Raw genomic sequence first — 14,075 nt, forward strand, 5'->3', positions numbered from 1 at the left:
GTGGTTACCAGTGGGGAGAGAGAAGGACCAAAAAAGGGTTATTATGGTATTATATGAAATTGTATATGTCAAACTTTTGAAAGTAGTAAAGCACTATAGAATTTAAAGAATCTTTCAATTTTTTAAAAAAGAAATTCCTGGGTTTAAATACCAGTCCTACCACTTACTGTGTGATTTAGCTTAGAGAAGCACAGCTTCTCTATGCTTTAGTTTCCTCATCTATAAAATACATGGCACGGTTCAATTCCTATCACTCACGGGGTAACCCTCGGAAACTTTCCTTTCCTCTTTTGGTTTCCGTTCCTGCACTAAGCAATGTTTTTTTTTGTTTGTGTTTGTTTTGTCCTTTTAGGGCTGCACCCGCAACATAGGGAGGTTCCCGGGCTATGGGTTGAATCGGAGCTGTAGCAACGTGGGATCCGAGCTGGGTCTGCGACCTACACAACAGCTCATGGCAATGCCAGATCCTTAACCCACTGATGGAGGCCCGGGACTGAACCCAAGTCCTCATGGATACTAGTTGGGTTCGTCAACCACTGAGCCACGATGGGAAATACCAAGCAATGTTTTAAGGATTAACTCATGCACCATATATACAGTCACTAGCATTTGCTTGCTTCCACTTTATGCCATAGCTCAGCCTTGAGTATAGCTGCAGACTCAACCCTTCTTTGAGCCTGGGTAGTGTCTTGGTTGAGAAGGTTTTCTACTGCTATAGAAGCAGTAAGTATTATCTTTATAGCCACCATTTATTCAGGCAAAGTGGAAGGCAATGTCAATGAGAACTTGGAAGAATAATTTTAAGTGTAAATTTCATTTACCTAAAAAAAAACAAAAACAAAAACACATGACAGCAGACTGGACATTTTAACTCTCAAAATGGGAGAGGAGAACGTCTCCATGAGCATCCATTTCCAAAACGAAGGCATCCACCACATTTCACTGTATCCCAAGCCCTGCTGTGGGAAGAGCACATAAATCTAGGAAAGGATGTCTGCCAGATGAGGAATTTAAGAAAACTAATGCAGCAAAGCACTTTAAAGTTCAAGTAATGATATACAGACATTGAGACCCTACTTTCAAGCACTACTCTTTTTTTTTTTTTTTCTCTTCTTAGGGCTGCACCCGTGGCATGTGGAGGTGTGTAGGCCAGGGGTCAAATTAGAGCTGTAACCGCTGGCCTACACCACAGCCACAGCAATGCAGGATCCAATCCTCGTCTGAGACCTATACCATAGCTCAGGGCAATGTCAGATCCTTAACCCACTGAGCGAGGCCAGGGATCGAACCTGCGTCCTTATAGATGCTAGTCAGATTCATTGCAGCTAAGCCATGATGGGAACTCCTCAACACTACATTTTAAACATAATTGTTTAATTAGGAATAGAGTCTAGTGATTGAGGAAAAAAAAAAAAAAACTAGGCCACTGACTGATAACAAAGAAAACTGTAACTCAGACTGAAGTGAAACAATGCAAAAATGTCGGCATCAAACAGACTGGGAATCAAATTTTGACTCTAGTTATCTCCTACTGGTATAAACTTTAGCAAATAGCAACTGTCAGATCCTGAGCTTCCTCCTCTGCAAAATGAGGATTATAAGCTCACCTCAAAGGGAGCAGGAGAATTAAATGAGAAATCAGGTATGAATCACACCCAACTCCCAACAGGCGCTCAACAAATACTAGTTCCCTCCCCCTACTTCCCACACCCCTTTTATCAGCAAGCATCATAAAAATGCTTGGGAAGTGCTAAAAGGCACGTCCTCAAGTTTGGATTGACAAACTTATCAGTCTACTTTGCAAGCAGGTTCTCTGAGATAAGCCTGAGATACAGAGGCCCAAGATCTGGTAAGCAACCTAAGCTGGATCAGTATGGACAGCCGGTGCCCAGGCCATTGCCTAGAAAAGCTGGCTAGGTCCAAAACGCAGCGTGGGCGGCCAGGAGACAGCCAGAAACTAGAGCAGCCAAAAAGACAGAAGATTACTTGAGCTTCGGCTCCCGTCCTTCGCTTGTGTACTGCCAACAGATGAGCCCAATCAGATCCTGCACTCTGGCGCTGGCCATTGTCACCACGGTCATTGGCAGCAGTCTGTCCTGGCTCGAGTGCAGGGGGAGGTAGACATCGATCTTCTTGGTTGCTGTTGTGCCCACATGACCCTGCGGACAGAACACATTGATGAGGGTAAAGCACACGGTTCCGATCACGCAGACCCAACTGGGCTACAATGGCTGCTCTCAGGGCCTGTGTGCAGCCCAGCCATTTCTCATCCTTTTTGCACAGGTCCACTTACAAGCCTGGGGTGGTCCCAAAGTGGAAGAAACACTGTCTAGTTTTAAGGGGTTTTTTCCTTTAATTTTAATTTCCTAATGGCTAATGGATCCAGCTCTACCAGCAATAAGGTACATGAGCACTACAAGTAAAGTGAACAAATCGGAGTGGTGAGCAGACCTCCAATTGGTGTCAGAAGACTTGCTTTGCTACTTATTCAGCGTGACCTTGGAAGAATCACTATTAGACCTTGGCATCAGCTGCTCTCCTTGAAACTATCACATCACTCCTGAGAACCTCAAATTTTCAACCTACAGTCTGTTGACACATCACCTTTTAATTATCTATCAGTCACTCTTACTTCCCAACACCACCCTGCAGACTACATAAGCCATTATAATCATTCCTTCACAAATATAGTTTTCATGCTCTCTTCCACCACTGGACACAACCGGCAGAACACCAATCTTGTATGAGTCCAACCCTCTGCATCCCCCAGCCAAACGTCACTGGAGAAGAATCACCTGACTGTACAGACTGATTTTAAACGCATGATGATAAACCTCAAACAGACATTTAACATTACAGGGCAAGCCTATTACAACTCCTTATCCAGCGTGCACTCCACTCAAGACCACTACTCATCTTTTGCTTCTCTTCCCAAACTTCCCACGAACCTCGCCTCTTGACCTTCCGCTCCTGCCCTTCCCTCATGTACTGCCAACAGACGAAAAACAGAGTGCACTCTTGAACAACACGGGTTTGAACTGCACTGGTCCACTTACACATGGATTTTTTTTTCACCAGATAGAGACTACAGTACCACGTGATCCACACTTACTGAACCTGTGGATACCAAAATGCAGCATCGAATTTGATCACATTACACTCCTGTTTTACTTCCTTCATGGAGTAGTTCCTATACTTTAAACAAAATCCAAATTCCATGCAGTATCCAACAAAGCACTGCATGATCTGACCCCTGCCTGGCTCTCCAACATCATCTCCTGCCACTCCCCTGCCTGCTCATCATGCTTCAGCTACATCGGCCTTCTAGCAGTGCCCAGAATGTATGTATGTGTGTACCTTGCCTGCTTCTTCCTCCTTTAAGGCCACAGCAAGTGCTATTCACTCTATGTAGAAGGTTCTTTCTCATGACCTTTGCATCCTCTAATCTGTGGCCTTGGGCAGGTTACTGAACTCTGTTCTTCCATTTCCTCACACATAAAATGATAATGATAGGACGTGCTATCTATCAGAGGCCTCTTGTGAGGATTGCTACTACTGATATGGTTATTCAAGGCTCAGCTCCATATGACATCTCCTCAGAGAAATCGTTGCTGATGATCATACAGAAAGAAAACCCATCCACAGTTATTCTCGTACACATATCCTAGTCTCTTCCTTCAAAGCACTTCACGCTTTGATACTATATGTTTATCTGTGTATATCTTCAGTGTATGCCTTCCCTGCCAGCCTCTGAGCTTCCATGAGGGCAGCCATAATAATGTCTGTTTTGTTTACTACGCTACACACAATGGCCAGCACTGTGCCTAGAGCACAGAAGATTCTCCAAAAAAAAAAAATCTGTTGAACTAGAGAATGAATGCATGAATAACTCAAATGCCTCCCAGGACACATAGCAGGAACTCAATAAATGTTAGTTGCTTCCAGCCATCCCACTTGCCCTTCCACTATGGGTCTCTTTCCTGGTATCAGATGGATTTGTACAATCAAGTGGTTCCATCTTTAACACTCTATACTTATATTATCCCAAGGTGGGGGGGGGGGGAAGAGAGAGAGAAGAACTAGGGTAAGGAAATGCATGAGTTCAGAAAACATTTTAAAAGAAATTCCACTACTCATATAACCTAGCATCTAATATGAGATCCACTGATTCTTTTCTTTCTCTTTTTTAAAACTGAGCCTTGTCTCTACGTTATAAAGCAAATAAGAAAAAAGTAATTCTCCTACATAATGCTCTTTTTCACGCATACACGTGTGCACGCACACACACCACCATGCATATTTTTCAGCTTAGTCAATAATTCCAATGACTAGCAAAGATGTCTCTAAATAGCAAGTGTTTTGATCTTATCAGGCAGTTAAAAGGTTAAAATTAACACAGCGGCAATCTTTCTGGAGTGGATTTACGGCCCTCTTATCACTTTCTTCTCAACCTCATTTTCCGACAAAAAAGCCCCAGTGGCTGTCACTGCTCTCCCTTCTTATTTCTGCTTATTCCTCCTCCTTTTTCTGAAGAACTAGAATCACAAGATACAAAGATTCAATGAAATGACAAACGTGAATGTACTTCGCAAACTATTTAATTGCTTTAGAAGTGCAGCACAGTTTTAAAATCAGACCCATTTCTATTACTCGAGTTTATTACAAGGTCACATGAGGCCAAACACAGATGCTGTAGGTGCCCTAATAATAATTCCTATTTTAATAACAAAAGCTAGCATTTATTTAGAGCTCACTGTTAGCCTAAATTATCTCATTTAAGTCTCACAATTACTACAAGAGTTGGATTCTATCATGACCCTCATACTATAGATGAGAAAACTAAGGCTTCTAAGGCTCAAGATCCCATAACCAGAGCAGAGTCAAATCTGTGTCTGACTGACTCCAAAGCCTTTACTTTAAATATCAACCCTTCTTTCACTAAAGTTACCCAAATGTAATCAATTTCCACTCTCCAAAGCATGAAAATCATCTCCCCCTCCTTCTCACGAACACACCACAGCAACGCCTAAAGCAGTCTCCTAAGAAGGAGTCTTCTGAGGAGCTACCCAAGGAGATTATAAGACTTCAGGGACTGAGCCTCCAGATTATGTTGCCATTGTCAGCTGACTGCTGGGAAGTCACCATTGTTTAGGAAATGAAAGCAGACAGTTACATGGTACTCCTATCACTCGCTTTACCCTCTTCATTTCATAGGGAAATAGCAAGTATGGGGAAAACTATGAGAATAAATGTGGCAGATACTTATTAAATGAATGAAGTACTTTATCTTTCTAATCTTCTAATTCCATCTTGAGGCACTGACGATGGGGAAAAAGCGCCTTGCACAAACCTTGAAATTATATGTTTTTTAATAAGGAGCCTCTTCTGAAAAAACTCAAGGTGGTGGCAGTTAGCTCTAATAGTCCCTGTGTTGCAATATTTAGAGGGAATCTTCTAAAACATAAAACAATCCATCAACATAATAGAAAGTAATTAACGTATATAAAAAACGGTGACCAAAGGATTAAAAGTATTCATCACACATCAAGGCAAGCAATATTCCAAAGACCTAACATCTAACTATTAAAAAGCAACCAGCAATAAGCAAAGATCAAATATATCATACAGTTTCACTGCATGGCAATTTACGTGTTCCACAACACAAAACTGGGGAAATGGAGGCATAATTAGTGCACAAGAGTCACCACAGAGACAGGGAAAACTGGTTTAGCTCCATCTTTCTCAATCACTCATGCATTCAAACAGCCACTGAAAAATGACACTGGGCTCTATAGACAAAGTTAAGTGAGACACAATACAGATCGTCATCAAATTCATGGCCTGCTGAAGGTCTACACTGTACAATATGACAATAGCTTTAAGAGGAAAAGCACAGGCTATCATGAAAGCTCAGAAGCAACCCAGACTAAAGAGGGTTGGTAAAGGCTTCCTCGATAAAAAAAAGATTACCCTTTGGAGTTCCCATTAGTGGCGCAGTGGAAACGAATCTGACTAGTATCCATGAGGATGTGGCTTCACTCAGTGGGTCCAGGGATCTGGCATTGCCATGAGCTGTGGTGTAGGTTGCAGATGTGGCTCAGATCCTGAGTTGCTCTGGCTGTGCGGTAGGCCAGTGGCTATAGCTCCGATTCCACCCCTAGACTGGAAACTTCCACATGCCGAGGGTGCGGCCCTGAAAAGCAAAAACAACAACAACAATTTACCCTTCCATCCAATAGAACCATTAATTCAAGAAAAAAATGCTTATTGTATTTAAATACCTTCTATAGCAATACACAGAAAAGTGAATGAGTTCCCCCTGAGACATGGGATTATGAGTGTTTAATTTTCTGCTTTACATTTTTTCTGCATTTTCCATAATGAAGATATAATTACTTTTATTTATTTCTTGATTTTTAGGCTTTTTTATTTTTTAAAAGTTTTACTGAAATTTAGTTGAGTTAAAATATTGTGATAATTTCTGCTATAATTTTATAATTAGAAACAAAATAGTAATTATTATAATTAAATAACTAAAAAAGAGATAAAAAGCATTATTACACAGAGCTTAAGAGTTTTACGTGAGATAGAGAGGATCAGCTTTGAGAACGCAGCCCACATTAAGGCATTCAGCAAAACTTATTAGGGACACACTATGTGCCTGGTGCCGTGACAGGCTGTTGGAAAAAATAAGTTGAAAATATAACTCAGACTCCTTCCTATGGCAGACTAAGCAATTTTTATTAAAGAAAAATAAAGAGTAATAAACCCACATTGAGCTGACAAAGAGTAATAAACCCACACTGAGCTGACAAATTTGGAATTGAACAACTCTCTTGCAGAGCAGCTCTTAAATCAGGAAATGCCCCTAATTCAGGTTTTAGAACAGAAAGAAAAGTATTTCCTGAAGCAAAACAAATTCCTCAACAAAAGCACGACTGATGAAGACCAACTAGACTCCTGAGTTCATATCATACGGCCTGTCCCTGACTTGATGGCTCGGCAGATGCAGCCAAAATCGCAAACTCAACATGTCCAAGATCTACTTCCTCCTTCAGCTTGTCTCTCACTTTGGTTGTTGTTGTTTTTGCTTTTTAGGGCCACACCCTCGGCATATGGAGGTTTCCAGGCTAGGGGGCGAATCGGAGCTGTAAGTGCCGGCCTACACCACAGCTCACAGCAACGCCAGATCTTTAACCCACTGAGCGAGGCCAGGGACTGAACCCGCCACCTCGTGGTTCCTAGTCAGATTCGTTTCTGCTGCTTGTCTCTCATTTCACACTCATCTCAGTTAAGGCTTTCACCACCTACTCTGTCACGCAAGCTAAGAACCTTAACTTTTCTTTCTATCTCATCTTCATCCAAATGTCTCTGAAATAGCTCTCAAACCTTTCTCCTCACTGCCACTGCCCTTGTTTAAGCTTCATCATCTCTCGGCAAGACCACTGTAGCCGTTTCCCAACTATCTCCCTGTCTCTAAAATGTGTCCTCTCTCCAAACCTTTATCTCTTTACTGCTATCGATGTGATTTTTCTCAAATCACTGACCATGCCTAGCACTAGCTCAGAAATATATGGTAGCTCTCCCCAGTGTTAGCATTCCAACTCTTCAGCCCGGCAGGTAATACCCTTCAAAATCTGGCCCCAATCCCTCATTACTAAAGTATGCTGAAGAGGGGTTAAGAGCACAGATTTGCGGTCAACCAGATCCAGGTTTGAATCCAGGCTTTGCCACTTCCTTAGCTGCCAGACCTTAGACGCTGGGCAGATAACTACTTCTCAGAACCTCCATTCCCTTACTTAGACAAGCAAATAAAATGTATATAAAATGCCTGATGCATAGTCACAAATCAAGAAGTGTACCTCCCAACCGTAATGGAAAAAATAAAAATCATTAATAAAAAAAAAAAAGAAGTATACTTCTTCTTCTGTCCTTTAATTCAAATGTCTCCTTTACCGAGAAGATGGAAATCCAAATTAATTCCCTCTTCTCTGCCTCCCAGCAATCTAATTTGCTTAGCCTTACAGTTTTCACTTTTTTTTTCTACTTACCCTTACGATCTCCTTCCCCGTCCTCTCCTATACCTGCGAATTATAGAAACGGGAAGCTGTACCTCACTCTCCTAGGGCACAGAATAGTACAGCAGGGGTGTGGTGTTCACTTACTAAACTGAAGGAAGTCCTCAGACCACCTTTCCAAATGGACCCACCAAACTTACCTCTTCTCGCCTATACCAGGGAAACTGGCTGTAAGTCTTCCACTTCCCAGGCCCTGTTCTTCAGAAGCCTTCCTTGTTCTCTAAAATAGCCCTAGCACCTAACATAGGGCTGACACATAGTAGTTACTTACACATATTGATGGAATGAAAGATTAATATTATTTTTTTCGGTTCTTTTTATAGACACACCTGCAGCACATGGAAGTTCCCAGGCTAGAGGTCAAATCGGAGCTGCAGCTGCCAGCCTAACCACAGCCAGAGCAATATGGAATCCAAGCCACATCTGCAACCTTCGCCACAGCTTGAGACAACACCAGATCCTTAATCCACTGAGGCCAGGGATTGAACCTGCAGCCCCACGGAGACTGTGTTGGGTTCTTAACCTGCTGAGCCACAATGGGAACTCCATAATATTCTTTTAAATATTTTTAAATTAAATGATTTTTAAACACCTGTATGACATATAGCATACAGAGGTACTATTAACCCGTTTTCCTGTTGTTAAATGGATATAGTTTCTAATATTTCACTATTATGAATAATATTGTCAGAAATATTCTCTTAGATGTAAATGTTTGTGCACATAATCCAAGGAGTAAATTACTGGGCCATAGAGTATGAATGCTCTGTGGCTTGTGATATGTACCACAAAACCTCACTTTTTGGAAAAGTGTCTTTATGCCAATCATGAAATATCAGTATTTATGAACCACAGAACATCCAATTAATAATTAGCTCATAAAATGTAAAAATGTTATTTTTTAATGATTTTTATTTTTTTCCATTATGGTTGGTTTACAGTGTTGTCAATTTCTACTGTACAGCAAAGTGACCCAGTCACACACACACACACACACACATTCTTTTTCTTACATTATCCTCCATCATGTTCTATCACAAGTGACTAGATATAGTTCCCTGTGCTATACAGCAGGATCTCATTGTTTATCCACTCCAAATGCAATTGTTTGCATCTATTCACTCCAAAATGTAAAATTTTAAACGTCTCTATACAGAATGTAAATAGGTCAAGAACTGAAATATATAGAATTCGCACAAGATGATGAATTACAACATTACATCTATACCAGGTTTTTTCCTATTTGATCTCATTAATTAAAATAATATATATTTTTCTGCTTATCATAAGGTTAATTTCAAACTTGTGCATCTGCTGGTTTCCAGAATAGGGGAAGCAGGAAAAACGAGAGATGGTATTCAGTTCAAAATAATCTTGAATTAAGAAACATCCACTTCAAGTGAGTTAGCTGAATTAAGTCTTAAGGACAGGAGGTTCAGTTAGCAGCACTATTTAAAATATTTAACATCAAGGTGTGTCAATAACAAATTGAATATCAGACCCAAAACTGTTGCTGAGTTTTCAATTTTTCTGTCAAGGGAAAGGAATAGAGAAAGGATAGACAGCTTGGCTTCTGCAATTAAAGAGACAAAAAGCAGACAGCATTATTCCATTAGTCACAACTGCACAAGCAGATCATTATATGTAATTTTAATGTAGAAATAAATACATCAGTGTATCCAGACAAAGTAATGATGCAAATTGATTAAAGGGTTATTTGTAGCCTTCAAAAGTTAAAACTCGCTTAAAGGAATGGCTGCAGTACCATTCCTCCAGTTCCTTCTTCCTCAACTCTCTCAACAAGGACTAAAGGATGCTTTATTCTACCAACGGCACAGCCTTTGATAACACGATATCCAGACTTGTAGAGGGCTCTCAAACTACCATACTCTGATGGTGACTAAGGGACTTCATTTGATCAGAAGAATGATTTCAAACAAAATCTGGCCTAATTCTGATCTAAGCCTGGTTTAATTGACTATGAGAAATAAAGAGGGGTCTACATAAGGAGGGGGGAAAAAAAACCCCAAAAAACTCAAATGCCAGACTGAAGCCTTTTGCTCTCCCCCCCCCCTTTTTTTTCCCCTGCTTTTTAGGGCTGCACCCACAGCACATGGAGGTTCCCAGGCTAGGGGTCCAATTGGAGCTACAGCTGCCAGCCTACACCACAGCTCACGGCAAGGCGGGGATCTTTAACCCACTGAGAGAGGCCGGGGATCGAACCCGTATCCTTATGGATCCTAGTTGGATTTCGTTTCCACTGTGCCACAATGGGAACTCCCTGAAGCATTTTGCTCTCAATAAATGCTAGCTTTACGGCTCAAGGAAAGAATTCTTTTTTACATTCAGAATGGTGGCACTGAACTTATGAATAGATTTTGTATAAAATTCTATGACAAATCCATTCAGAACTAGGGGCTGAGCTTTGTAGTGCTATCTTAACCCTCAATAAATCTGGAACGTTTAAAGGCTATTAAATTAACATTTCCCTGATCTGGCACCTGTAGTCAAGTTAATTTGTCAAAAACATTCCTACAGTTTGTCACTGGACACTATATTTTCTGACAAGTTTAGTTTAAAATAAAATTGACAAAATCTCATTAATTTCCTCTGAATCACCATCCTTGGTTCCATTAAGCTTTTATTATTAAGAACGTCAACTGTCACTCTTCCTTTAACAAGGTCAAGTTCTGATCTGGGTACCTCCAGGATCCTTCTTCTATTAATAGGAGCAAAAGGCAGTGCAGTGTGGTAGTTAAAAGCATAAGCTGTGGATCAGAAAGACCTGAGTTCAATTCTCAGAAATGCCACTTGTTGTGTGTCCATGGACAATGTTATTTAACCTCTCTGGGTCACTATTTCCACACAGAAATAGTGTATTATAAAAGACCTCTTCATAGAGCTGTTGAAAGGATTCAACGAGATTATGCATATAAAGCACTTACCACCGTGCCTAGTTCACAGCAAGTGTTCCAGAAATGTTGACTATTCATGAGGTTACCCCTGCCCCCAATTTTTACATTCATAGACTTAAAAAAAATTTTATTGCCATTCATAGACATTGAAAACTGCAAGGAATTTTAAACATTTAAAATATTTTCATCAAATGGCTGTCCTACAAGCTCTCCTGAACACCTTCCACTGATGAGGTCCTTGCCATCCTGCTTCAGTCTGTGGGCTAACAGTTTTGATGGCTAAAATGCTTCTTTTCATTGAGCTACACATTCTCTGCAGATTTTACTTACTGATCTTAGTTCTAGCCCTCAAAACTGGAACAAATTCCCCTCCACTTCCACAGACACCACTTCATATTTATGAAGACCTCAAACAAAATAACTCAGTTACTAAACACTGTGGAACAAGCCAGGCTATCACCCCTTTAAGAGTACAACACAGTAGGGAATTCCCTTAGCAGCTGGGCAGTTAACAAACCTGACTAGGGTCCATGAGGATGCAGGTTTGATCCCTGGCCTCTCTCAGTGGGTTAAGGATCCGGTCTTGCTAAGAGCTGTGGTGCAGGTCGCAGATGCGGCTTGGATCCTGCATTGCTGTGGCTGGTGCATAGGCTGGCAGCTGTAGCTCGATTCAACCCCTAGCCTGGGAACTTCCATGTGCCGTGAGTGTGGCCCTAAAAAAAAGCAAAAAAAAAAGTGCAACACAGTATAGGAAATGTCATTTCCATTACTTTTCCTTAGGCTAATGACTTTCTTAAATTTTCTCTCTGTAACATACGGTCAATATGAATTTTTAGTCCTGGACCTGAAACAGGAGAGAGGGTTGTTGCTCTCAAGTAAAGGTTTTGTCTATTTAAAATAAATCCTCCATATTTTGATGCTTTGACAGTCTTCAACCTTTGAGAAAAAATGCCTAGATTAAACAATCTAATTGTTAATAGGTAAAAGTTGAGTAATGGCCTTGAATAATTCTTTTTTATTTTCAAGGCATCAACCTAAAGATAAGCAATATTCATGTTCAAACACAGGCAACAAATTTTACAAAATGGGGAAGGGATAAGGATGAAGGGGGGAAAAAATCCTACCCATCCTGTCTTTGGAATAACAACCATTTTCTCAAAGTCTTAAATTCAGAAAGAAGTTTCTGATACTGTCGGTTTTCACCATCACGGATTATATGTTTGCTGGGGACCTCTTTGCAGAGTCTACAGAACTGATCTGGACCCCGACCCTGCCAGCCTTGAGCTGTGTAAGTTTGGGCAAGACCATAACTACTCTCTGAAAGGCAACTTCCTCAGCCATGACATGACCATCTACCTCAAAGCACAGCCAGGACGTTGTACACTCGCAGGGTGTACCAAATAAAAGTAAAGCATCTTAAAATGCTCTGTGAATTGCAAACTGTTATAACAAGGTCAGTTATTCTTTATTATCATTACTTATGCTGTTGCTCAGATCAGGCAGATCTTCAACAAAAAGTCCCTTCAAACAAAGCAAAGCAGCAGAGGCGAAAGGGAAAGGTCTCTATTTCAACCTTGAGAGAGAAGAGCCACAGCACCCTCTTCTCATGCAGCCTCAGGATGGTTAGAGCGGTACCAGGAGGTGCTTTCACACAGGTACAATCCAGTCATCTTAACGCGTAATGGGCTGTAAAGTGTCCATTTTGAATTTTCATAGCCATGGTGGGATTCTTTAGATCATTAATGTTACAGAGCACTTTGCATTTAATTATACAAACAGTGGGTCCTATACTGATGATAATATCAGGGAAAGGTATCTGCATGAACTAAGCCCCATCACCTAGGGTAAGTTTAGGGACCTCTTCATTATTAAATCATTTATATAATAAAATCAATATGATTTAAAAGTAAAAATAGGTTTTTTAAAACCATAAAGAAGAGTTACATGTTTTAAACTCTATCAATTATCATAATATAATGAGTCTTTTTAAGATTTAATATCAACTTTTAAAATTAAAACTCAATGGACAATGTATATGTGGCTCCATTACTAGATGATGTATCTCTAGAAAAGGTTACAGTACTGTCATTATCATCCTCCTAAATTATACGGAAAACTTGGTACAACACTCCAAGTACCCACCCCAAGGACAATTTAATTCCAGAGAGACTGAAGCATTTGCAGAATATAAAATTGTATAAATACTGAAGGAAATAATTTGGGGGCATCTATCATATTCATTTCTTGCAGGGTTCCCGTTGGTTAAATGTTTTAAAAATTCTAAATGTCAGTTTACAACTTAAAAGTTATATTTTGTCTTTAATTTTGAATATTTTTTTAAAAACCCACAAATTTCTATACAGTAGGAGGTTCATGACTGTTTTATCACTTTAAGACTCAGTGTTCCTTAATGATATAATTCAAAAATTTTACTGAATCATTATTTAGCAAGTCATAAAAATCTCTTAAAATTAATCTTTCATGCACATCTAGCTTATCCGAAGTTAGAATTTAATTAGATGGCCTTGGCGCAAATGGGCTTACTACTTTATTTGTTCAATCAGTGTATGTCTCGTCAGTAATTATAATTAATTCAAGCCCCTGATGCACCTCCTAGCAAACAATGTAAAAACATCAGACAAAATGGAAATAAATAGCTTCACATTTCTCCAATTACAGCATTCACTTTCATCCTCAAAATGCACATGTGAAACTAACTGGGATAGGTGTTATTTTCAATAGGAAAAAGCCGCACAAAGAACCTACAATTCTGGTTAGAGAGAAAGATGCTCGTCTACAGCAGAAACTACATTGTTTTTCACATTATGAAAAAGATATAACTGCAAAGACCAACTGAGAAAGTTTGCATTTAAGTTTGCAAGTGCATGTTGAAATAGAAACAGGAGCAGGAAAAAGAACTAAATTATTATTTGTTTGAAACAACACTTCTTGTTGGGAAAAATCACTTCTAGATACATACAAAATTTACAACTGAGAAGACTCCAAAAAGTTTGACTCTCAGGCCTTTATCCCACATCTCCCAGATACAATGAAAGGAAAAGCAGTCAGTGGCAGAAAACTT

The 14,075-nt window shown here is 40.0% G+C and overlaps 1 protein-coding gene across 9 annotated transcripts in view; it reads right to left on the minus strand.

Moving 5' to 3' along the window:
• The window catches only part of MAPKAP1 (MAPK associated protein 1), a 249,495-nt gene that overhangs the window by 131,382 nt on the left and 104,038 nt on the right, over positions 1-14,075 (minus strand). For all 9 annotated transcript variants that reach the window (XM_047768406.1, XM_047768407.1, XM_047768405.1 and 6 more), the window contains one exon: positions 1,987-2,159. In XM_047768406.1, the coding sequence (XP_047624362.1) occupies positions 1,987-2,159 (173 nt within the window). The remainder of the gene's footprint in view (positions 1-1,986; positions 2,160-14,075) is intronic.

This window comes from Phacochoerus africanus, chromosome 2 (genome assembly GCF_016906955.1).
Source record: "Phacochoerus africanus isolate WHEZ1 chromosome 2, ROS_Pafr_v1, whole genome shotgun sequence".
NCBI classification, from domain to species: domain Eukaryota; kingdom Metazoa; phylum Chordata; class Mammalia; order Artiodactyla; family Suidae; genus Phacochoerus; species Phacochoerus africanus.